Genomic DNA, 26,455 nt, shown 5'->3' on the forward strand with positions numbered 1-26,455 from the left:
GAGTATCTGGCTCATCATTTGGAAAAGATGGATTTGGTGCTGTGTTTTATACCACTTGAAATTCTAGACCTGTCACAAGGTTTTGCAGAACTCACGGATTAGCTTGGTGTTTAAATTAGCAACAACTGGGCTGAAGTCTGAGGTTTAACCCCAGAGTAAATGTGGGCAGTGTGAAAACACTGAAGATCACTTCTTGCTTTTGGCACATCTATTTGGATGTGTTATGCTTTCTGAAGAATAACGAGGAACATTAATAACAAAAAAACATTCCTTTAGGTTGAAATAATAGAAAGTAACATTATTTTTAGAAGGAGGGGTGTTGTGAGGTAGAAGTAGTATTTACACTGTGAACTTTGTCTTCCTCTTATATTGATGGTACAGCTCCACCTTCAGGAGAAGTTTCAGGATGCGTTTAATCCACAGTTGACTCCACTCTGAAAAGCAGAGTCCTGGTACCTTCCCAGCCCTGCCTTGTGCTTGCTGCCACTTTCTTCGAGTCAGGTCTAATGATCCCTTAGGTCACAGAGGGAATCTCACTGAATGATGGCTGAAAATCAGTATTTAGGAGGCTAATTCACAGTCAGAACAGAATCACAGAATCATTGGGGTTGGAAAGGACCTCTGGGATCATCAAGTCCAACCCTTGATCCACTCCCCCTGTGGTTCCCAGCCCATGGCACTGAGTGCCACATTCAGTCTCTTCTTAAAAACCTCCAGGGATGGAGAATCCACCCCCTCCCTGGGCAGCCCATTCCAATGCCTGATCACCCTCTCTGTAAAGAATTTTTTCCTAATATCCAACCTAAACCTTCCCTGGCAGAGCTTAAGCCCCTGCCCTCTTTTCTTACTGATGGCTGCCTGAAGAGCCCGAACCCCCCTGGCTCCAACCTCCTTTCAGGGAGTTGTAGAAGGTGTGAGCTTGTGTGTAGAGTTACAGCAGGTGTGGGCTGAGGCTCTGGAGGTGCTGGGAAGGAGGCTTGAGGAGGAAGCTCTTGGGTGCAGCCTGGCATGGGGCTGAGCAGATCAAGAAAATGCATCTGTAGTTTCGGGTGCCCTTCAGTCCGGTATTGCCACGAAAGGATGCTGTGCTCTAACACATCCCCATTCCCGTGGGTAGCCTGCTTCTCAAGTGAGAAGCACTGCTGCTGGTGCCAAGGCTCCAGGAGCTGCAGTGCATGGAATTTGGAGAGCAAATCCAGCAGGAATGATGCTGGAATGATGATTGTAGAGCGAGGTTTGTTCACCATGCAGCCACACATCCCCTGGTGCTGGGCAGGACAGCAGCCGTCCTGCAGGAGCCCCACCTGGATTTAATTTCTCTTATTTTTCCACGTGTGCAGCCTCCCCACAGGGTGTGTAGGAAGGAGTTAACTCCAGAGAGAGGAAAAGACAACCTAGCAGGGAGCTTTGTTTTCTTTTTCTGTGCAGTCAAGAGCTGTGTTGTGTTGCTCCTGTGTTCTATCGCTAATGTGAAATTCCCAGACTCGATGATTAGTGAAGCTAGACAGGAGACAGGGTCCAAGTGGCTAACCATGTGAGAAATTCAGGGACTGTAGGCTACTGTTAATTAACCCAGAATCCAGCAACATGGCACAGTGTCTGCGTGATAAGTTACATTATCTTCAGCAGCTCAATTAAACGAAGGAGTGAGACACAGAGCAGACGTAACTCGGCAAAATAAATAGACAACTTGAGTCAGCCTTCATAATTTGGTGAGACATCACGTAAGGAAATGCAATCACTTGTTTAGCATAGTTAAGCAGTTTGCTGCTCACAAACTTATTTGCATGACATCTCATTTTGAATAGGTTAAGTTGTGGCAAATTAGGTCTGTGCCTCCCGTCTGATGAATTCCGCAGAAAAGAGAGGAAAAAAAAAAAAAAAATCCTCCACCAGTGATGTGTCATTTGTAAATTGAAATTCTACATTTGTTTTCTTTAGCAACAAACTGGAACATATGGACTCCATGCTTAAATGGGTCACTTTCCATACCACTGCTGTCATGTTAGCCTTTCTTGATGCATGCAGGAGGTAACTTTAACCCTCTGTAAGTGCTCTTCATTTTGACTGTTACCCTTCCAAGACTTTTCTAAGATACAGAAGTGTTCCTCTGGGTTGCAGTCCTCTATGTTTAGAGGCAATAAACCTATTTCAGTGTTGATAATAGTTTTCTGTCTCTAAAAACATATTAAGTCTTGGGTTGCAGGAATTGGTTTGCACCTACTTTGGGGTGGGAATATGTAGATTGGCAGTACAAAGTTGTGCTTTAGCATCCTTCTGAAAAATAAGATCTTTATTACATGTGTCTGTTTTGCTCATAGGGACCTTAATTCTCACGTGGTACAAAGCTCATGCTGTTGGACCCCTTGCAGAGTTTTGTTGCATATCAAGACTTTTTGATCCCACCCTTATCAAACAGGAGGGAAGTGACAGTTCCAATAAGTGGCTGTTTTGTTGTCATGTGTAACTCCCTGTATGGCTGTTGGTCACCCCTCCCCTTACAGCCACCCCAGGTGACTACAACAAACTATGGAACAGACACAGAGCTGGTGTGAAAGGTAGTGGTTTTGGGTCTCCTAGTGTGTCTGCATCCTCTGCCCATCATATGTCCACTCTAACTTAAAAGGATGGTCTATGCTTTATGTAAATAAAACTTCTAAGCCAGAGGTGGTCACAGGCAGCAGATAGCTGGTCCTGTTTTCCCTGGAATTCAGCCCAGTTGTCATCCCAGAAGGGGCTTTTCTGGTACAATTCACTGTCGTTGGGCATAGTAAAATCAGGAGCCAAATCCTTTCCTTTTTCTCCATCCCCCTACAGCAGGCTGTTAATTGAAGTGCTAGAAAGAACACAAGGTTCCTTCCAAGACCAAAAATAAATTACTCTAGGAGACTGTCTCTTCCAAGCAGCACCTGGTGATCCTTCCAATAATGATACACTCACATGCATCAAGTGGTTTTGTCATTTCTGGTCCATTCAGGCTAAGAAAATCTTTGGGGCTTGGAGTATTACACTGAAAATTCTCTTAGGTTTTGAAATAATGGGAGTTGTCATGTTTCACTAATAGCCTTCTAAAAAGCAGATGATACTGCAAGCAAGCTGGTAAATAACTGATTCATTCAGATCATTGGCTTACTTAATCTCTGCTCCAGATTTTATTCATACAAATCCTCTTCACTTGTTGAAAACACCACTGCTTGCAAGCATGGTGGTGGTAGGTGGCCCTTCACAAGTAGCTTTGAAAAGATCCCAAGGTTTGTCATGGCAAGAATCTGGTTCATTGTCACCTTTTTCTAAACCCTCTACTAATGAGGGGATTTTTTTTCTTCGTGTTTACACGAAGCACAGTTTCAGACTGGACTCTTCAGGCACATGCCTTGCTTCTGTCAAAATGCTGCCAATAATTTCTGTTGAAGAGGATGGAGTCATGCATGAGAAATGCTTCACAACAAAGCTGATGGACGGATCTGGCATAAGCTTTGTTTTGTCCTTCTGTTCTTGGATCAAAAGCTAAGAAAATCTCTTTGGTTTCTTCTTTATTCGTGCATAGAGTAGGTGTAATATTTTTATCAAGCAGGCTTTTTGTTGTGAGGATGTGAATGACACAGGGGCTTTTTGCTCCAGGAGCATTGTTTAAGTTGTCAATAAATAATAAAATCATAGCAGGCATTTGGAATGTCTTCTTGTGTAACCTAGGCAAGGAACTGCACCTGACTTCACTCTCTGGTTCATACTGGATCTTCTCTTTGATTTCCACAAAAGTAACCTTGCTCTCTTTAACCTGAAAAAAAGAAAAATCAGAGCAAAACCTTAAATGGCAAAAAGGTGTGGGCAGTATGTTCCAGGCAGAATTGTGTGTGACATGGCTTTACATGGCCCTGCAGTAGCAGCTTTTCTCTTGTCCCAGTGTCACAGTTTAACACTGGCCTGGCAATTAAACTGAATGCCAGATGCTCTGGATTAATCCCCCTTCCTGATAAAGAAAGGAGAGAGAATAAGGGAGAGAGACTTATGGGTTGGAAACTAAACTACACAGCTTTAATGAAACAGTAATGATAAAAAGGAAAAGATTACTAAATATATACAAATATACAGGAAAATGGATACCATGTTCCTCCCCCAATAGCTCTCACGTCACCACTGAGGCTGCAAGGCAGCCCTGGGAAAGTCCAGGCTGGAATTCTGGAATCAGCAGCAGTCAGGAGCTGGAGGCAGGAACACAGGGATTCAGGCTGGAATGGATCAGGAGCACAGGGACAGGAATGGATGGAATCCTCCCAGGATGCTGAAGCAAAACAGGGACAGGGGAAGAAGGGGAAGCAGGAAGGGGTTTGACCCTTGTGATCCCTCAAGTTTATCCTGAGTATGAGGTGTATGGGATACTCTGTTTGGTCAATTTTGGCATCTGTCTTGTCTGTTCCTCCCCAAAGGAGGGTTTGCAGGTGTGACCTCTTTACTCCTTTTCTCCTTCCAGAGGGCAAAATGTTCCTCAGAACTGAGCAGTGCCCTTGGTTCTGCACACCAGTTTCTGGCTGTAACTATAACCATGGAGTGTGACCAGTCCTAGAAGCAGACACTGACTGAGAAACTTGCTGTTAATTTCAGCAAGAGCAGCTACTTACAAAAGATTCAGCTGAGAGCAAAAGTACAAGACAGAAAATCACCTTTATCCTGGCCCAAACCAGAACACCCAGAAAGAACTCAAATCCACTCCACAGAGGTGGAAACCACTGGAATTCTGACAACTTCTTCTTAGAGTTTGGGGCTTTTTAACCTATAACAAAACTAATACATTTGCTTATCTTGCTCAGTGAATTTCTAAACTAGTTTCATGTGTGTTGTTGGATTTAAGAAGTCAGGGTTTCAGCATGCCCTGGGTACTTACTAAGAGATGGGTTCTGATAGTGTGGCTCAGTGCTCAGTGCAGTGAAACAATGTGATGGAGAGTTACAGAACAAACAAATCATATCAAGTCATCAAGGTCCCCCCTGCTTTGAAGCACATAGCTTCAAATTTTCTACAGGAAAATGCAAAAATAATGTATGCTGGACCTTTGGGAAAGGGTTACTGCTTCTCAGTTGTGTGCTAAGTAGAAATTGGTTATTGTGTGGTGCTACTCAGAAAATTAAGCATATGGCCAAAGGCCTGCTCTGCTCTTCATGTGTTAGGCTAAACCTCTAAAAATTGTTCTCATTCAGGTAATGTCTGGTTCTCAGTAGCAAAATTTAATTTTAAGTGTTAGTGGAAGATGTGGATAGCTGGCAATCAGCAACACGGGAGAAAACCAATAGTATCTAACCCTTATTTAGGCTTCTCAACAGATTTAGATTCATTTCCTAAGGAGGGAAGGATTAATAAAGAATTATTTCAAGTAGACAGGTAACTTTCAGTGAATTTTTCCTTATGCTGTTTCTGTATGGAGAAGGATTTGGGGTTTGGACTTTTTTTCCTACTGAGAGTTCTGTGACCTGTGTCCCATCAGTGCAGGATGTGTTCAGTGTTGTGTGATTTTTTCACCACCTTATTTGCCTTTGCTGTCTTAGGGAAATCATGTTTGATACCAGCAGAGCTTACAGGGTAGAGAGGTTTGAACCCACTGCTCTTTCCCCTATAAAGGAAGGTGGCATGGGAGAGGAGAGATGTGTCAGTGGACATTGAGAGATTTAGTGTTAGGCAATCACTTTTTTTGAGGATTAAATGAATCCTTCAAAAGGGCTTCCTTTTTCCCTTTTACTTACATGATTTGTAACCCAAACCACTGATTGTCTCCATGGGATTTCATCTATTTACTTTTTTATTACAAGAAGCCTTAAAACAGGTCATCTTAGGTATATTTTCTTGGATTCTTCTCTTAACCACAACAGTTTGAGCATTCCTACAACTGGACAACCAGCTGGCAGGGAGGTGGTGTTTTGAAATTCAGCCTTAGGTAAAGCATCAGCCTGGATGGGAGTATGACCATAGTCTGTAGAGCAGAGGAAGAAAACTGCAGTTTTTTTTTCAGGCTTGTCTGCTTTTTCAAATTCCACTATTGTTTTAAAAATCTGTGCCCCACATGTCAGTTATCCCTTGTTGAAACAAGGCCACTGACCAAGAGCCTTCACTGAATAAGAATTACAGTAATGTGATCCAAAAGCTCACAGACTGGGAACTCAAAATCTGGCATGGGAGGAAATTTTTTTTTTTCTTCATTTAACTTAGAGTTAATAAATGTGGCTTCTCAAGCACAAGGGAATGAGGGGGGGGGGAATAGATCATGAACATTATTATTTATCCAGATGCTTAGAAATAAGCAGTTGTATTTTCTCAAATAATGTAGCTGTTTCAAAACTGATGATAAATTTTTGAAATTATGCCTGTGGGTTTTGTACCCCTCAGATAAAATTCTCATCTCATTTTGATATTTTTCTCATCAATCTCAAGAATTATACAACTATTATTTAAACAGAGACCAACAATCCTTAAAGACAGTCCTTCCTTCTTATTTCTGTAGTTTTCATTAAAACATCAGCAGAACTGGAGAATTTAGTTGCAATAATATTCATATGAATTGTATTCCTTCTTTCCTGTGCCCCCATGCTAAAATGCTGGAATACTTTGGCAGTTTGCAGGTGAGAGAGCTGATGTTCCTGAGGAATTAATTCAGGGAAGCTACAGCTCACCTCTAACTATTGAGTTTGTAAAATAAGTATTAATAAAAATGAAGTAGGATTTTCTTTATTCACTCTGCAATTCAAAGTCTTGCTTCCAAATCACATCTGCAGTCCCTAGTTCCTCAACTTTGCATTAACATGATGAAGAAAAGACTGTGTGTGTTATTTACCACGTTGCTTTTTTTTTTTTCCCAGCACTTACAGAACCCTGCAAACTTCCACAATGCAGCAACAGAGCTCCTGGACTGGTGTGGAGACCCCAGAGCCTTCCAGAGACCATTTGAGCAGAGCCTGATGGGTTGTCTGACGGTAGGTTTGCTCCCTCTGACTGCTTCCTCTCCTCTCTTTTACAGGAAATTTGTGGTGGCCAAAGGAATTTGATTTTCAGAATCTGCAATTTAGATTTTTGGGGTTTTTTTTGTCAGTTTATCTTCAGCATGTGAAGCCAGATCTTACCAGCTGTTCACTTGATCTATTACTTAACAGCAAGAAAAATGCAATAACTTGAAGTTAAATCATAAAAGGAAAAATATTTATTGTTGGATTACTTAGATGTGCATAGTCCAGGTTACTTGATATAAACAATGCTTATTTTCATAGTTTTAAGTTGCTAAGTGAGCTCTGTTCTTATGGAGTTAACAGAATTTCAGGAGTTAACTTTTCCTTTGCTCAGTTTTGGTGGGGTTGGAGTTCTCTTTGTCTTCTGTCCTGAGCACACAGAACTTCAAACTAAACAGCTGAAAGTGTTTCTGAGGTGTCTGCTAGACTCTGTTACATACATTCTCCTCAAACCTAATCCTGCCATACTCATTAGGAAAGTTTTATTGACTTCAGTGCTTTTCTTTCCATTCACTCTTTATTAAGAACCCTGCAGTTCCTAAAGCGACTTCATTATAATGCATTGAAATTTTTTTTTTTCAATGTGTACACAGAAGCATTTTTTTACCTTGGAAGCTTATTTCCCATGCACCCAGCAGCAAAATCCAGTCCAAAAGTGTTAAGACTTGAGAGGAATTAAATTCTGACTGCAGTAGGAGTGTTCAAAAGGTTCACTGCCATTTGCAGGACAAGTTGACATAAATAAAGTCATTGAGAAATTATAAAATTATTAATGAAGATACCATCACTGTATTTTGGCAGGGGAGAAATGCATGGATTATTTTCATGTTCTTTGGAGCTGACATGCATAAAACAGACACAAAGACTGAGATTCAGTTGCCAGAAATCCAAATGTTAAGGAATGGCTCCATCTTAATGTGCTGAAGAGTATAGCATCCCTCTGATTCCTCTGTCAAAAAAGTCAGAATAAATCCAGCAATCTGAGGAGGTGCACATCATTCTTCCCATCAGAAAAACAAGACATGGAAATGGTAGAAATGGAGAGAAAAAATGGAAATTAGAAATAATAGCAGTGTCCAGAGATAAGATATTTAAGGATTCTGTTTGAAGTAAAAGTTGTCTTCAATATGTAACCTCAATCACAAAAAAATGTACATAGGATCTGAAGTGACCATAAGTACATTTTATTTATTTATACTTTTGAAAAACTTTGCTAGCCTTTGGGAAAGGAGCCATTCAGCTCAAGTATGCTTAAGAGGCAGCTTGTGCAGAGTCTTTCCCTGCAGACCTCTGCTACAAACATAATAAATGTGACCTGTGACTTCCTTGCTGTTCAAATCTTTCTTTCTACATAAGCAGATCTGCCATCCTGCCCAAGTGCAGGGTCAAAAGGAGGTCTGACTGCTAGTGAGTCACAAAGCACAGGGAAAGTGAGAAGGAGGTGCTCAGTGAAGTACAACACACAATCCCTGCTTAGCAGCATTTCTAGAAATTAAAATTCTTTCTTCTGACCAGGAAGAAAAACCAAAAAAAGCCCACAACACCCTTATTATCTAATTACTGTTAAGATTTGAACAACTCATACTGCTTTGCTTCATGCTCCTCCCTGAAATCTGAACAGGGGGGAGTGAAATTCCCCTTTTCCAGGCAGGTTATGGAAGAGCAGTATCTGCCCTGCAGGACTGCCTGGCACCAGCATCTTTATCACATGATGTGATCTCATCATATTCCTAACAAAGAGGAAACCCAGGAGCTGAACCAGTTGGCTGGTTGTGTGTTAGATAAATACACCAGATTTACAGAATGCATGGAAGATGCAGTGAAGATGTGTTTCTTGATTTTAAAATCCCTCTAAGGAGGGGATTCTTTTATTTCTCATTGTGCACATCCCTTCCCCTGCTTCCCATTAAATGATTTTTATTACATGGTTCTACACCAGAGGAAATACTTCCTTTGTCTTCCTAATATGTAGCAGTGGGCAAGAACTTCTTTCTAAACATTTTCCTCTTCGTTGGAAGCAAATGTGGGTGTTGAGACTCTCTGTCCTCTAGCAGGAAGATGTATTTATCTGTCTTTAACAAACATGTTAGGCCTTCAGCCTGTTTCCAGGGAAATTATTAAGAAAGTTGCAAATAAGCAAGCAGCATCTGAAATACTGGAGTATCATGAGTAAATTTAACATCAGCTTATGTTCTGTAGCTCTATGTTCTATCAGCTCTGTGTTCTGTACTATCAGGAGCCAATTTTTCTTAATGCTGACAGTGTTTATAAGTGGTCTTCTCTGTGAGGATTATGCTAAAGGAAAAATGAAAAATCAGTATGGAAATCTGTTCAGACACTAAAACAGGATGGTAGTTTTATTTTTACAGTCTTTAGAATTACCTTCAAATTCCCTTGAAATTTTGATTATTTTTTTTCTCTGCTTTTTAAAGCAAGGAGTCTCTGCCATCATTACAACCTTTAAGCTGTGTGAATTCCTGAAGGCAAATGCACTTAATCCAGAAATTCTATAAATACTAAAAATGCTTGCTTGCTTATAAGGTTCCTCTGTAGTGTGCAGAAGGATTTCTTATTTTTTGACATTCTGTTCTGTTAGCTCTCTGACCAGGGAAAAAATTGCACACTAAACTGTTCTCAAGCCATCAAGGAGTATGAAATTATCATATCCTACTAGCAGATAACATGGCATATACTGCTCTAAATTGAAATGTATTAATGTGTCATGACTGCAGAAGGGCAAACTCTCTCAGAATGACCAAACCCATCCATTCAGACACTGGAATTTAAGTGCACTGGATGTAATGACAAAACATCAGATTAGAGCTGTTATATTAAGAATAACCAGTTCAGTGGTGTCACTGGTATAACAGATTCTTTGCATCATTTAAATCTTTCCTATTATATCTTGCAATAATTAACCAATAGGATTTAATCCTGTTGGTAAAAAAGATGCTCAGCATCTTGAAATTGTGCTTTGATTTGATGAAGTGGTTTTTAGAAAGCAGTTCCATTTATCTGACACAGCATCTTCACAGCTTCACTCTCAGTAATATCTGGTTCACTTTCTAACCCCATGCTGCCAGTGTTTCCAGTCCTGTTTCCAGTCTGACAGACCCTGGATGGGTTCAGAAAAGTGGCACTAGAAGTGCTCTGCTCAGGCATCTGCAGGAATGCAGGAAAACTTCAGCTTCACTTATGGAATCACTGGTTTTGGGTAGTAGTGCATAGAAAAGGCTATTATGGGAGGTTTTCTGTGCTGGAATTGTAATGCCAGTGCTTAACAGAAACCTTGATGTCCTGAGACAGCACATGTTGAATGTGGCTGAATTTTCTGGCAAGAGCCAGAAATTCAAATTAAAATTGAAATCATTGATACTAAAAATTATTGAAATTGCAATGGATCTGGTGTTCTTTGGTATGTAACATTACTTCTTGCATAGTGTTATGGAGACCTGCTTAAAATAACCTCCTCTTTCCACAAACCAGACATAGATGGTTTTATTATCATAGAATCACAGAATCAGCCAGGTTTTAAAGGACCTCTGAGATCATCAAGTCCATCATGACAAACAGTTTCTTATTCTGCTGTTCAAAGTTTATAAAACACTTTAGGATAAGAATATATCATGGTTAGTCTAGTATTTTTGATAGACTTAAGAATATAATTCTGCAGTTAAAAAAAAATAACCAGAGTTTGGCTGGACAAGGTTGTCTCACACTCTTCTTTTTCTCAGATCCACTCTTGTCTCATCCTCTAAGTCTGCTCCTGCCAAGCAGTTTAACTTGTAAATACCTCTCCAGAGGGCATTGGTTATCTTTTGTGTCAGTGCTGCAGCAAACTGGAAACCAGAGCAAAATGGAGAGATTTACAGACTTGGCTTCAGCAGAGGACAATAAATGCCTGTGCTTCCTTCTCTTCCTGCACTTCAGCTTTACAAGGCACAGAGTTCATTGTTCTTTGGGGCTCTTCAGCTTGCCTGGAAAGGAGATAAAAGGACCAGTAACTCTGTGCAGCTACCTAGAGGCTTAATTTTAAGAATTAAAATACATGGCTGCAATGGTTTTAGGCAGGAGGAGGAATGAAAGTAAGCAGGGATACTCACCTGGGCTGGCTCTGAATGTAGCAGAGCTTTTCCAGTGAAAACTTGGATTTCTGACCACCATAGTGAGGACCTGGCTTTCCCTTTCCATCCACTTTCCATCCCAGTTTGACCATAACTGTGCTGAAATTGTCACTGAAAATGTCTTTTTTTTTTTCCCCATGGTCTTCATGTTCCAGATACCCTCTCCAAATGTGAGTCCCTCAAATGTGAGAATCTCACCCATGTTTGTTGAAGAAAAGATTCTCTTTAATTTAAAGCAAAGCAACACTGAAACTCCTAGTTGTACTCTCATTATTATGGATTTAATTTAAATATTTTTCACTGCTTGTACCTCTTACTAGATCAGCTGAAGAGAGTTGCTGAAATAACAAGCACCTCTCTTAAACTGATGGAAGTATCTCCTAAAGGTTCATTTTTTTTACTGACACTGATAAATGAAAAAAAATTTTGAACTGCATTTCTCTTTGGAAAATCCTGGAATTGAGACTGTAGAGATTATTTAGGTCATCTAGAGAAAACTCAGAATAGATGCTCTGAGTTTCATGATACAGAAATCTATTTTAGCTCATCTGATATGCAATAAAAAAATTTAAAAATAAAAAAAAAAAAGAAGCCAAGAGCAGTATCATTGAATAATGTCAAGTTTCTACAAGAGGTTGTCTCAGACAGCAAAACCAAAAGCTGAGCTAATGCTAATGTCTCTGCTTCTACACTGACTTCATGCCTGGCTGCTTTCATTGCATTGAATGCAGAAAAGTAACCAAAATCAGCATATGACATTGAAAAATCAGATTTCAAATCAGGTGCCAGTAGTTAGGGATGGAAGAGTTGGCTCAGCATATCCATACCCAGGAAGTGGCAGGATGTAGCCACCCACTAGAGCCCTAGAAACCTTGCACATCATCTTTGCATCCAAGACTTCCAGAGCAAAAAGTTCACGTGGAACAAATTCTGCTTTGGTGTCCTCTCTTTGCATTTGTTCAGCACACAGTATATATATATATATATGTTTTTTTTTTGTTTTTTTTTTTTTGTTTGTTTGTTTTTTTTTTAAATTTTTTTTTTTTTTTTTTCCATCCTGGCTGTCCCATGACCTCCAGGTATCCTCAGGCCCATTTTGTAACAGAATTTCTTTCATTTCCTCAGTCAAGACTAGAGTTATTTAACATCTTTAAGCTATGTGAGTTGTATTGCAATCCAAATTAAAACACCTTTGGGATTCCTGGGTTGCTGTCTGCCTGTGGTGGTGGCTGTGTGGTTCACCCATATCCTTGCTCAGAGTCTGCCAGGACTCAGATGGCAACAGTATTGGAGGAAGTCAGTGATCAGCTGGCTTAATTAAAGCAAAATCCCCCATCTTTCCCTCCTGGGAGAAATTCAGATGGAGATGGTTGGCTACAGTATCCTTCTCTGTGCTTATGGATGGTGGAGAAATGCAGAGGAGAGGAGGATGTAAGGGAGGAGGAATCCTTATTCTGCATGGTTTACTTCACTGTTTTGGGAAGAGTCAAAAGAAAAGCAGTAGGTGGCAAGGATATTGGTTTATTTTATTTAGAAAATACAGCCCTTATCCACCTAATGGGGTAGAAAATCTATTTTAAGAAAACCCTAGTTTGAGTACAAGGTGCTTGTCAATAGAAAAGTAGTAGGTGGCAAGGATATTGGTTTATTTTATTTAGAAAATGCAGTCCTTATCCACTTAATGGGGTAGAAAATCTATTTTAAGAAAACCCTAGTTTGAATACAAGGTGCTGTAGCATCTATTACATTTGCAGAACCTTCTTGATGTCTGTTTTCAAGCATCAAAGGCAAGAAACTGGTGAATGATATATAACTTTTCTCACCTGCTTTGATTGTCTGTATTGTTGAGGCAGCCCTTCTGCAATTGGAGGATAAGAGTCTCATCAGGCCAGGACTTCAGATCACAAAGGTTTCTTCCTCCCTTTCCCCTTTTTTCTTTCTGTTTGAGGCAGATCACTATTCATGTTGCAAAATCCCCCAATTTGCTTCCTGTTTATCTGATCTTTGCCTGTTACCGAGGGGGGAAAAAAATTACCATCTACATTGCAGAATTCTAATTACAAAATTTCTGCTGTCGTCTTCAAACTGCATTCAGATAATTTCAAGTGTGCACAAGTGGCTGAACACAGAGCTGTCTGAACCAGCAATCAGCTGGCATTGGGAGTTTTGAGCAGCCAGCAAATTGAATTGGTAAAATTCATTCTGATGCCAGCAGGGGGGGGTGCTCTTGACTGCTGCTGGTGAAGAGATTCATTGAAAGTGCAACATAATGGGAAGGGAGTTTTGTAATAAGCAGTCATAAAGCTCTCTTGATTATCCAGCCTGTTAGGTTAAGAGGTACATTGTTCCAGGACTTTGTAGTGTGATGACAAGAAGGGCAGGGAGCAGAGCTTGCCATGGTGTAGCTCCTTAGCCTTGTAAAAGGAGAAAAAAGAGGAAAAAAAATAAAAGAAGAAAAAAAAAAAAAAAAAAAAAAAAAAAAAAAAAAAAAAGACAGGAAAAAAGCCCATATTGCATTTAAATTCATCAAAGAGAAAAAGAAGTTGGTAGCCAAATACCTCTGGTTTTCATGTTATTAAAACCTAACTCTGATGCTTTTCCCCTCATTGTCAAAGACCCTGAGAGTTCAGGTAGCTGAGCTCTGCAGAACTGGGTCACAAGCAGAGGCTGCAATGTCTCAGGTATGAATGCAACACTGTTCATAATAAAGATTATTTTATGATTATATAAATAATATATAAAAATATATTTTATATATTATTTTATGATTATATAAAGATTATTTAATTAATTATTATTAATTAAGTTTTCTTATGGGCAGTTCATGTTCTTCCCCAAGCTGGGGTGTTGTATAAATATTTTCCATAAATTCTCATGTGTTCCAATCACCAGGGGTTGATGGGTAGCCTGGTCCAGTGCTTGATGATCTTTAACACCTAGAACATTTTTCCAGTATTTATCCTTAGTCACTTGCACTCTCAGCTGTGTTGTTCTTGGTTTTCTGTTTGGGCATTTGATTTTTTTTCCCCATCTATAGTATTTCATAGGTGGTTTTTTTAAACATTTTTTAATGAAGATTATTTTAAACCCTTCTGTTCTCTTAAGTGTCTTGCAGACTCATCTGTTACCATCTAGAAGTTTTGCAATTCACTGTGTTCCATTCTCCAAGTCAGAACTGAATACAACCTGTACTGAGAACAAGTTATCATTTGACAGAGAATTATTAATTAATAATCTGAGTGAAATAGATATTGCTGTCATCTGGGCTATGTTCCTCTGTGATGATCCTGTCACACAGGGCAATTTCAAAAAGGCATCCTAGACTTGAGATATGCCATACCCACTCTTTTCCCTCTGCTTTCAAGGCCAGTTGATTTTTCAAAGAGGAAAATTGCACTGTGCTGATGGATTTATGATGATGTCTGTGTTATTCACCTAATAATTTGTTTACTAGTTGGTTTTGTCTGTCTGGATACCTGTAATTTCTGAGATTTGCCTTTTCACCAGCTTAAAACCAGAGTTTTGATGTGCCTTCAAAGTCTGTCTTGAATGAGTTCTTGAAGGATAATCAGTAGAAATTTTAAGATTTGCCAGGGTAGTTCCTTTGAGGCACTCAAAGATAAGTTTCAGCAGGGTCTGCTGACTTGCCTGTATTCAATTTACCAACTGTCTTGTAGTTAGTTCTTTGCATTTTTTGGTTGATACTCCTGTGATGCATTTGTCATCTTGCTTCTGAGAAATCTCTGTGTTTATTTAAAAGGCCCAGGCTCACCCAAGGAAAGCCTTCCAGGTACCAAATGAGCAATGTCTGACCTCAGTTGTAGTCAACCTCAAACAGAGTCTTTGGAGGATAAATGAGCTGGGTTTTTTTACTTTAATTTTGAAATAAATGCAAGCCTTTCGCTGTCACAATGGAAAGAAAAACGCTGATCATTTAATTTCATTGCAAAGTAGTAATGACAAAGTTAAGAATAATCTGTTTTAGCTGTGCCTCTGAGTCTGAGGTCATTGGTGCCACCAGAAGGCAATGTAAAAAGCTCTGCTTTGTGTAAATTTGGCCCAGTTTGCCAGAATGATCGTGGTATTGTGTTTATATTAAGCAGAGCTTTGTGCAGATACCTTCTTGGCTGATAACTGAGTGGCTGCTTTCCATCCTTAACCCCAGTCTTTGATTTGCCTGCTTTTGCCAGTTCTTCTAGATCAGCTCCCATTTCCAGGAAAAGTGAAAAACCAAACCAAAACAAAAAAACAACACCCCTCCCAGCTTCTTTCCCTGGTTTGGCAACTACTTGCACAAGCCTGCTTATTCTAAAACTGTAGTAAACGTGCTTCCCAACACAGTATTGTTGAAATGCAGCAACTGTGACACTGATCACAGCACTGGGGGCATTTTAACCTGAACAGGGCCAGGAACTGCTTTTGACACAGAGACAGAGACCTGGGGACTTCTCATCCTGAAGCCTCAAGTACAGTACAAAGTCTTCCATACCATCTTTCCATTTCTCTTGCATGATTTCTTTTGGAAAAGCTTTGCCTTTCCAGCTGTCATGGAACCATAAGGCTTTTTTTTTTCTGGTGAGTGCCCCAGAAGAACTGTGCTCAGTTTCCTGTTTTGTGCTGGAAACCATCAGTGCCTGACACCACTTTTGTGCCCTGTTAATTTCAGCAAGTGCAACCACTTACAAGAGACTTACCTGACAGCAAAAGTACAAGACAGAAAATCACCTTTATCCTGGCCCAAGCCAGGACACCACCCCAGCAGATTCAGCTGCCTAACCTGGGTGCTGATCAGCAGGTTAACTTAACTTAACTTGGCAAAGAGCTCAAGTTACCCCCTAATGAAGCTTTTTCTTTCCCTTTGCAGGTGGTCAGTCGAGTGGCAGCTCAGCAGGGGTTTGACTTGGATCTTGGATACCGGCTACTGGCAGTATGTGCAGCCAACAGAGACAAATTCACTCCAAAATCAGCTGGTAGGAAAAGCCTTTTTTAATTATTTTTTTTAATACTGCTGGTTCTTGGATGGTCACACTCTTACTAAATGCTACCTGAGACTGTTTTGCATTCTTTAGCAAAGCCAGACATGTATTTGGTGGTAATGGTGCTGTTGCTTTTAGCGTTTCAATGGCTGTTCTGAGGATACTTCTGAAATTTCTGTTTTCCCCAGCTAATGCTATTCATTGCCCTATTTGATCTTCTAGATGAAATGTTGCTTTCAGAAGCACTGATGGTCAGTAATTTCATGGTGGGAATAAAAACAGTCAGGCCCTTCTGTCTCTGTAAACCATTGATTTTCTGTCATGTGTGAACCTCTAAATCTTTCACATTCACTCTGTGCTCCCTGATGTATCTATTACCAAACTTTTATTCCTTGACTGCATGTCTGTACAAAGAAGACCATAGTTTCTCATGTATCTAGTCATTAGCTTTAGAATTTTAAGCCAAAAGTAGGTGGCAATGTCACTGGTATAGTATTAGGTAGCCATTTTCCCAGTATTTTATAGTAATAATCTGTTACAGGGCTCTGATCAAGTAGCAATATTTGATCATGATATATTTCCATTTCTTCTCTTCAGAGTAAGAGTAGAAAATGTACTTTGGGGTCTTTCTGTTCTCACATGTTTGATTTAACTGGAGCATTTAATTCTCATTCTCCTTTTCTTAGCTGATGAATGTCAAAATAATGTGCACTGGCTTGGAAAACAAGCAGATAACTGTTCCATTCTAGACTGAGCATGGATAACTTTTCTGCTTTGTACTGAACTGGTATGCAGTCCCTGGTTTAGAACATCAGAAAAGGTTACCTTCTTCCAAAACTGTAACTTGTAGTCAACTGATTGGCCATTAACATTTCTTTTCACGTTCCTCTTCAGTTTTTATCAGCCTCAAACTTCTTCACTCATGACTACATTTTGTCCTAAGTCCTCTCAGCAGTTCCTTAGATGTGAAAGCTACTGCTAGGCTTATTCAAATGGACTTTGATATCTTTTGCAGGGGAAGTGATCTTTAATTTTAGTAAACATTGAAAAAAAAAGTCTGGTTTTCACCTGGGAAAGCTGTGTGGAGTTGACCAGTCACAATCTTTCAAGAAAGATTTGGAAAGGCTTAATTACCACATCTAAGTTCATTAACATTTTCTGATTTCTGAAGCAACAGTGGCTTTGCTCCCTCATTCATTTTTTTGTAAAGGTGTTGATATTGCCCTTTGCTTTTTTTTTTAAACAGTGGGCATCATTGAAAGTTGCCTTTCATGATTTAGGTTGCTGTCAAAGGTGTTTGCCTGTTGAGTAGCTCCTTTTTTTTTTTCTGTTGCATCTATTGAACAACACATTCACCACTTCTTCCAGTCACTTTCCTTCAGCAATTCCCTGATCTAGGTATCAAATGGCATGATTTTTAATGATTAAGCATTTGTTTTTCCCTTCCTCTTAGCTTAAGGGGACTTTACAGTGGTTTGAATTAATTCCTCCAAGTGTGAATTTAATGCTGCCAAAAGGGATCGCTCTGGAAACCATTTGAATCCATCCTGTTTAGTCTCTGAGATGCAAGGAGAAGAAAACCTTTCCTAATTAAAGCACATTTGAGTAGGTTAACACTGGAGAGAAAATCCTTTCAAGGACCATCCACTATGAGCATCTCTGTGCAGCCTGGGACAAGACCTGGTGGCTTCTGTCCTGAGGGACACCTGAAGTGGCCCAGGAGGCTTCCAGCTCTGCTCTGAGGAGCAGGGAGACCACCCCAGCATCTTGTCCCTCAGCTCTGCTTGTTTGTAGCTTGAGCCCAACTGGTGGTCCCCTTGGTGACAATTCCCATCCTGAGCTTGCTGAGGGACCCGTGCTGGCAGAAGAGATTTTTGCTGCAAAACCATTTGAATCCATCCTGTTTAGTCTCTGAGATGCAAGGAGAAGAAAGTCTTTTCTAATTAAAGCACCTTTGAGTAGGTTAACACTGGGGACAATATCCCCACCCAGTCCTTTTGAGGGCCATCCACTATGAGCATCTCTGTGCAGCTTGGGACAAGACCTGGTGGCTTCTGTCCCGAGGGACACCTGGAGTGGCCCAGGAGGCTTCCAGCTCTGCTCTGTGGAGCAGGGAGACCACCCCAGCATCTTGTCCCTCAGCTCTGCTTGTTTGTAGCTTGAGCCCAACTGGTGGTCCCCTTGGTGACAGTTCCCATCCTGAGCTTGCTGAAGGACCCGTGCTGGCAGAAGACTTTTTGCTGCTTGTTTTCTGCCTCCCTGCAGGGCCCAGGAGAGGGAGGGTCCCCGTGGCAGTGCTCAGGGGTCCCAGTTATGCCCTGCTGGAAGAATACTGGAGCCTGAGGCCAGAGGGCAGAGCACCCAGTTCCAAACTGGGTTCTAGGGGTTACCCACACCCCTGCCTCATGCGATTTGTCCCACGCTGTTCCACCCTGCTTGGATTAAACCATGTGGGTGGTAGCTCCCTGCTAAACTGAAGAGGTTGATGAAGGAGGTTGGAGGAGGGATGAGAGGAGATGCAGATCCAGGGGGCAGGCAAGGATGGGGAGGAAGCCAGGAGAAATGAGAGGCTGGAGGCAGGTGGCACAGCAACCTTCTCTCTGGGGGCAGGCAGCTCCTCAGCGTTTCCCATCCAGGACCGTTTGGTTTTGCTGAAAAAGTGATGGTTTTTCCTCTTCTTTTACTTGGTCATTGATATACTTAATTTTTTTTTATTTTGGAGACTGCCTGGAAGGGAACGGGAGGCAGGGAGAATACCTGTGTGGGATGAAAAGGATTGAAGAGTTGTCATGTGGGCTTTTAAAGAGTAATGATGATTTAATGACTGTGCCTTTTGTCTCTACTTTCCGGTGTTTGTACCTGAAATCATAGCTCTGCCTCCTTTCATTCTCAGAGCCCGGGCTGCTGCATCTGGGCTTGCAGCCTCAGCAGGAGGTCTAATACAGCATTTCTCACCCTGAAGACAAAATGACAAAAAGCCTTTAAAAATAAACGTGTCTCTTCTGGTGACAGCTGCTCTCCAAATCATCCACGGCAAATTCCTTTGCTTTCTTGTGACACCTCCAGGGAATGGCCGAGCAGGTTCTCTGCCTGCTCCTTGGCTTGCAAACCGCAGCAACCTCAGTCCCTCAGTGTGCCAGCACAGGGGTGTTCATGGATTGTGGTCCCTGAAGCCTGAAGAAAAGACCCTCTTTCTGAATAATGCTTATTTGGGTGTTTTCTGAGCATGGTATTTGCTGCTTTTATCCTTCAGTTTAGGGTAGCTTGGCTTTAAGGTCTGTTGTTCAAATAAAGTGGAGTTCACCGATCAGAGTATTAAATAAATAAAAATAAACAAGGAGTAATAATCTTTTTCTGATTTTTTTTTTTTTTTAATCGAGCTACTGAACTGCATTGCTCTTGTAGTTACTTTTGCTTTTGTCAGGAGGCCAAGCTGAGGCCAGCCAAGGGGACGACAGGATGAGCTCATAGAGGGAGCTTTGTCAGGCAAGGACAGTGCTCAGGAGCTCTGGAAAGAGAGGGAGCGGAAGAAGCCTCGGGGCAGAACTGTGCAGAAAAGGAAAAAAAGGTACTTTAGCAATCACTGAGAAGCTACAGCAAACATGTGATAGCTTGGATGGGCAGCTGAGTGTTAGATGTTTGATAGCAGAGCAACCCCGGTTTGGTATTGCTTTGTTTTCAGCCCCTTAGGCTCTGCCTGGTGTGCTTTTGATTTTCCTTTTCAAGAGTGGCATTGCTTAATGAGCTTAAGTTTATATGAGGCACAAACTAAAACTTTATGGTGTTTGATGACTTTCCATTATGGGTTTTTTTTTGTTTGTTTCTGTGGCTTTAATCATCGTAATGTAACTTTAAAATAATAGGGTTGTTCTTAGTGGATCTGATACCACAGCTGTGAATATATTGGTTAACAAAGGTAATTTGCATTGGGAGAACTGGCAAATGGTGGTGTTGAAGCATCACTGGACAAGATACTGAGCCCTAAGGTATGTCCTGATTGGGGTATATTGTCTACCACGTTTTATTGCCTTATTTCAAAGCAATAGTATAGATTGGGTGTGTGTATGTTGCTGTATCATCAAATCAAACTTGCAGAAGGACAGAAGAAATGAGGCTGCAACATGAATGAGGAAAAGGTAGAAAGGATAACCTCTAGATTATGGGGGACTCTAAGGCTAGATGAACACTTTGCCTAGGTTTCCAATAATAATGTTCCCATTATCTGCTGAGGCAAGGTGAGTAACAGGATTACAGCTGTAAAGTGGAAATTACTACAGCCAAGGCTGGTGGCATCCCTCCAGCTTGAAGGGACTGAGGGATGGACAGGTCTGCATTTGGAAAGAAATAGCATACAAATTGTCAGTCTCAAGCCTCACACCAAAGATTTTCAGCAGATCAAGTCGAAGTGGTCTCATCTGACTGTAGAAGAAATACAAATGCTGTACCTGTACTTAGGAAAGTGGCTGATAAGAAGGATGAGTGGGCAGCTTGGTTCATTAAATGAAAGCTGGGCAGAGTTATGAAATGTATGTAAATATTAACATATGAACAACTTAGACTAAGAAGAGCTGTGAAGCTACAGGACAGTGTAGATACAAAACCACAAGGGTGTAAATTGAGTAAGTTATTTCAATTAGGGGGGAATTCTGAGCTATTGCATTTGGAATAAGTTTTCAGTTAAAATGATAGCAGAGAGGGAGGGAGCAGAGGAAAGGCAAATGGAAAATCAAACTGCCTTTTTAAAGATAAAACTCAATAAAGGTATGAAACTGACTGCATAATGTGGTTCTTGATGTAGTTGGAGGCTGGTTAAGAACCTTTAATCACTGTATTCCTACATTATTTCTACGTTTCCATGCAGCTGTCTGAGGCAGTGATACTTACACTGTCCACTTGACACTCCTCATTAAAATAAAGGCATCATTTTTCTTTTAGCTGTTACCTTCTGAAACATCTTTTGATGCAGAAAACTGGCTACATTTCAGGTGATCTCCAGGTTCACTTCCCAGCTCTCAGCACAGATTCTCCCTGTGTGCCATTGGCTGCTTTGCTCTCTGTTTCATAGTTTTGTATCTTTGAAGCAAGGATAATAATACATCTTCCATCTCACTTTTATTTATCTGGTTTAATTAAATTGAGTATAATACTGGACAGAAACCACCTCTTCTCCTGCAAGTATCTATCCAGTGGAGCCATCCTTTCAGCTGGGACACTTGAGCTTTGTTACCAGTCAGATAAAATAAATCTGGTCTGGAACATATATCAGGAAGATGTAGATTTGTTGCAACTAAGGCTCTCTTTCCTGAGGATTTGTAGTGCGAGTACTGCAAATAAATGAATGATTTATTCAGAATTCATTCAAATTATGGGTTTAGTTTCATTATTTTCTGCTAATAAAGTCAGCACCTCCCCTTGACCAAAGGGAAGCACGGTCAGTACTGGTGCTTTGTGTCAAGCAGCACTAATTTATGTCTGTAGTCTGTGAGAAAAGGGGATCACAAGTGGACTTTGACCATTTCTCTTGCCCATGAGTTTACTGAGAACAAAACTCTAAAATACCTGAAGTTTTGACACTTATATCCTGTATCTTGAGAAGCTTTGTCAGGTTGCCTTGCCACCTGGCAGACTTGTCAAGAGTCATCTCTCAAATATCTCAACAGAGCATCTGAAGAGCCTGCAGAGTGGGAGATGCTCTTCCTCATCTTACTGGGCTGATCTGTTTCTTTTCCTTTTTCCTGAGATGTCTGCTACTCATGCATTTGGTCTGCCTTCCCCTCTCAGAAGAAAGATATTTGTGTCAGACTTCCACTGTCCTCGGGCTGGCAATTCCTCTCCATCTTTCATATGAGTTTAAGGACCTGGTGCCATACCTATGCAGATAGGTGTTATTTTTCTGGAAAGGCAATTTACTTCCTTTTTGGCATTCTCTGCTCTGTTGTGTTCTTGAACAGCTAAAGGTGGTGGCATGGCTGAGCTGCTTTGTTCTGTCTAGCCAAAATCTCAGGTGGTGCATCTGGCCTGTTCTTTTTTGACATTTGACAAGTCCTTGTTACCATGGTACCAATTCTGACTTCGAGAGATGTAGCAGTAAAACTCTGTTGCCAGGTTGGAACATTTCTGCACTAATGCCTTTACTGTAGCACTCAGGAAAATTGCACAGACTCAAGTATAGAAACAAGATAGCTTTGTTGGTTTGGTTTTGGGGGGTTTTTTTCAGACAGAACCTTGGACTTTCACGAGGCTGCTGCTTACCTGGATGCTTGCTTCACTGTGGGTTTGAAGTGTGTAGTGTATGTGCCCATCATGCAGTTCCTGGGAGGTATCTTTTCATGGTGTGCATGACATACTTTTGCTTGGGCCATTTTCCAGATAAGATTTTTGTTGATTTGTATCACTTCTGTCTTCTGCTTCAGGGCCCCCATAGATTTGCTGAGAGCAACTGAAAATTTGGTGATCGAGAGAATAGGGCTTGAATGTAGATGTTTGATTGTCTTTTGGCTTGAGTAACATATCTGTCCCTCTCAACGTGATTTAAGTCACAAATGGAGACTTAAATGGAGACTTAGGGAGAGAGGTAGCTGTGAAAAAATAGATATATTCACAGGGGAGAAGAAAGCAGATGCTTGAGAATGGCATTTGCCCTTTACAAGTTACCTTTTCTCAGCTTTCAGCGTGCAGCCCTGGATGTGTTCCCTTTGCATCCAAATGTATCTCACTGCCAGTGCTCTTTTATCAGTCCCTGTGTCTTGGAGGCATTCAAAGAAGTTCACCAGGAGTCCAAGTATGAGCAGTAACACAGCAACTTCCAGGGGGATTGGTGCCTTTTTGTTTTTCTTGCTGGAGGGCTGAACGACCGCGAGCAGGAACTGTGCAAACAGCTCAGATCATCCAGCTCCAGGACAGGAAGTTCACTTCTTAAATACAATTGAGATTCCACTGGTTGAAATCTCAGATCTGTTCCTGACTCCTGCAGGTTTCTCTGCAGCAGGGTCAGCTTGGTAAAAAATATTCTTGCTCTGAAAACTTTAGAGAGGACACTGTGAAATGCACTGCTGCCTAGACAAGAAGTGATACGTGGTATTTCAGTTTAAAAAGAGAGATTTCCATGCTGAGAAGGCTTACTGAAGAAGGGTTTTAGTGTTTCATCTTATGTTCATGTTCAAATTCACCTAGTAAGGTGTATGGATAGCCAGGTATTTACCTAAGTGGTATGTGATGAAATACATTCAATTAAATATCAGTTAAAGAATAATCAAAGAGCCATAATGATTTGTCAGTGTAGATTGTTCTACTTTGTATGAGTCTTTGTGCCTCTTCAGGGGAGAGGATTAAAGGAGAAAGCCCTTTGGCTTTCCATTGGCAATCCAATTCCATTTGGAATGGATTTGAAAGCCATTAAGTAATATATTCCCAAAACAAATGCAATATGGTTCCTTACAGTGCATGGTTTCTGAGAAGTTCAGCAGAGGTGAACATGTTCATGTTTGATGAGGTTTCTGGATTGTTTTGGTTTCATGGATTCTTTCTGTCTCCCTTTACATGAACACGTGTAAAGAAGAGCATCAAATTTGCTTTTTTCTGCAGGTTTTCCAGATGTTGATGTAAATGCTCTTTTACCACTTGATAGCCAGATTAAAACTGCAGGGATATCTGTGTCTTATTGTGAACTTCTGTTATATCCTAACAAATCCATGGTTTGTTTATTCCTGACACATCTGTACATGCTAAATCACACCTTCTAGCAGTTACCAACACCTGACTTGAAGAATAAATGGAAGAAATACAATTTCACTCAAAAAAACCACCCCAAAAATTGTGATGATTTGAATCTTACTTCTGTAACTTAAACCAGGCTTTTATGAAAGTCAAAGAAACAAAGTCTGTGATGGTGACTGTGTCTCTGCTTCTCTAAGATGTCTCCATAGATGGAGCTGTTGTTGGCACTGGGACTCATTCGTAGAATTTCCTAATTTGCTGGAAGGAAAAAATTAGTAAACATTAAGATGCCTGGATATTGTGCAATCTTAAGCAAATCTCTTTGACTCTTTTATCTGTCTATATCATAGGTATCTCTGTTGTACCTATGCTTTCTCTGTTGTTGGGAATGTGTTTCTTCTGTGCACTGTCACAAAGAGCCAGTATTTCTTTGTGTTCTGCATGAACTGAGTATCTTTGACTTCAGAGAGTCATTCTCAGCACAACTTGAAGCATTTCATGAGAAACTTCCTATGAAATATGTATTAAACAAATGGTTAAATGCAACCCTCTTCAATATATCCCTTGTTTCTTTGAGAAACATCTGCCTTTAAAGTGTTCTGGGGTTACCAATTTCACTGGACAGAACAAATCACAGATTTTTCAACCTTGCCTGTCTGTGTTGTCATTCCCAAAGCCCTGTTGAGGGCTCTGTAGGTTCCAACCTGCAGTCACAGCCACAGATTCCTATTTTCAGGTTCACAGCCTGGTTTCAAATGTGCATCCTCTATAGCAAGCTCTCACAGGAAACATAAATTTCAACATGTTTAAAGGCAAATATTACTGACTTGGCTTTGAACTCAGTAATAGAAGGCTGAACAGGGGCTGCTCCCAAGGAGATAAATTGAGCACTGAACATCTGGGTACAAAGCAGGCTATTTGCTTTTTGTGTGATAGTCTCCCCAATGACTGTCTGGTCAGACCCAAATGACATTAATCTCCCTCACTCTGGAAGATACTGTCTTTCCATTATAGGAAAAAAAAAAAAAAAAAAAAAAAGAAGAAACAAATGAAATTATTGAGTGTATTTACTACAGAAGCAATTTCAATTAAGGCAAAAAACCAGAGAGACCTGTAGGTTCTCAGTGTGAGAAATGGCTGGCTGCTGGTTGCAAATGAGATTGGGAGATGTAAATTGTTGGAAATTTGTAACAGTTGCTGTCTCCCACTGGGAATGTTGGAGTGGTCCTAGTGGTCGGTGAAAAGCCAGCTAGCGGTAAGGGAGTTTTGCTTTAGAGCTCTTCTAGAATTACAGCCAAAATGTGTTTGTTCCAAATAATTAGCAGTAACTGCAGTCCCTGTGAGCAAAGGAAAAGCAGCAAGATCTTGGAGTTGTGTCACTGCTGTGTTGTCTTGAGAGTGAAAGCAAAGGCTTGGTGTAGGTTTTTGTTAGAATCAAAACTGTGAAAATCTCCTTTGTCCAGTTCTGACATCTAGCATGCTTTCCAGGACTGTAAATTGTTTTAAAATTGTGATTTAAAATTGAGCTAAATATGCATAGAATACCAAGGATGAGCATTACTGTGAGCTGGAGAAGGGCTGGGCTGACTCTGTTGTCTAACATGATCTGTATCAGTATCTGTGTGATACACATCATGCTGGAGGGGAATTTTGTAGAGAAGAAGATAAAACTGAAATAAAGATCTGGAGGAAATGTGAACATAAACGTGCATCTTTTGTGAAGTAAATATATTTGCACTGTGGTTTGATAACGTTCTAGAAACTTGGAATAGTCAGGTATTAATTATAAATGTTTCCTCATGAAAGGAAACCATTTATTTTGCAGGTGCCATTGAGTCTACAAAGGAGAAAAAAAAGTCTGTAAAGGATCATTGTTCTATTGTTATATTTATTTGCATAGGTGATGTTTTTATCTGCCTTGCATCTCTCTGTCCAAAACTCTTTACTTACCATGAGGTCAATAAAGCTGGAAAGGTCACAGAGGGACTGAAAAGCCAAAACTATGCTTGAGAAGGCTAATGTATGCAGAAACAGCTGTCTCCTGTAGTTCTGGAATTACTTTTTTAAGGTTCCATGTCTAGAACCATGGTTTCTTAGTGATGCCTTTCCTGGAGAGAAAGCTTCAATTGCTGGCTGCACAGGAGGGTAAGAAATTGTAGATTTGGTGTTTTCATCTGTCCTGCACTTTAAACAGTGTCCATTCTTCTGGCAGCTGTTTGTAAGTTTTTAAAGCAGTAGGAGATGAGATTTGACAGAGCTGGAATGGGTCTATTCCCTTGTACTGATGCAGCAAAAAGACACAGAGCAAAGAAGGGAGAGGTGGCAATATGGGATCCATAGAAAAGGACATGTGCCTGCCCTACCTGCAAAGCTGGCAAATTGGAGACAGATCCAGTTAGTGTGGGAGAACCTGAATCTTTGTCTAAAAATAGAAATTTTAGGATGAAAAATCTCAATGTGTCCAGGGAAACCCAATCATGCTGTGTTGCAAAGTCCAAAATAATAGGAATGCGATAATGAAGTTTTATGAGAGCTGGAGGTAATAATGTGCTTCTCATTATGGCATGTGCCAGCTAATAAGCAAATAATAACCCCCTAACTAAAATTATTAGCTAAATAATTTTTTTCCTCCATCTCCTTCAACCCCAAT

The 26,455-nt window shown here is 40.6% G+C and overlaps 1 protein-coding gene across 11 annotated transcripts in view; it reads left to right on the top strand.

Annotated features, from left to right (window-relative positions):
• The window catches only part of ZMIZ1 (zinc finger MIZ-type containing 1), a 332,043-nt gene that overhangs the window by 191,879 nt on the left and 113,709 nt on the right, over nucleotides 1-26,455 (top strand). For 9 of the 11 annotated variants that reach the window (XM_071748298.1, XM_071748301.1, XM_071748299.1 and 6 more), the window contains 2 exons: nucleotides 6,846-6,959; nucleotides 15,978-16,083. In XM_071748298.1, the coding sequence (XP_071604399.1) occupies nucleotides 6,846-6,959; nucleotides 15,978-16,083 (220 nt within the window). Of the gene's footprint in view, nucleotides 1-3,401; nucleotides 3,540-6,845; nucleotides 6,960-15,977; nucleotides 16,084-19,639; nucleotides 19,658-26,455 lie in introns of those variants that run through there. The other 2 variants (XM_071748307.1, XM_071748312.1) reach the window with 2 other exon arrangements.

Source organism: Heliangelus exortis, chromosome 7, assembly GCF_036169615.1.
Source record: "Heliangelus exortis chromosome 7, bHelExo1.hap1, whole genome shotgun sequence".
Classification (NCBI taxonomy): domain Eukaryota; kingdom Metazoa; phylum Chordata; class Aves; order Apodiformes; family Trochilidae; genus Heliangelus; species Heliangelus exortis.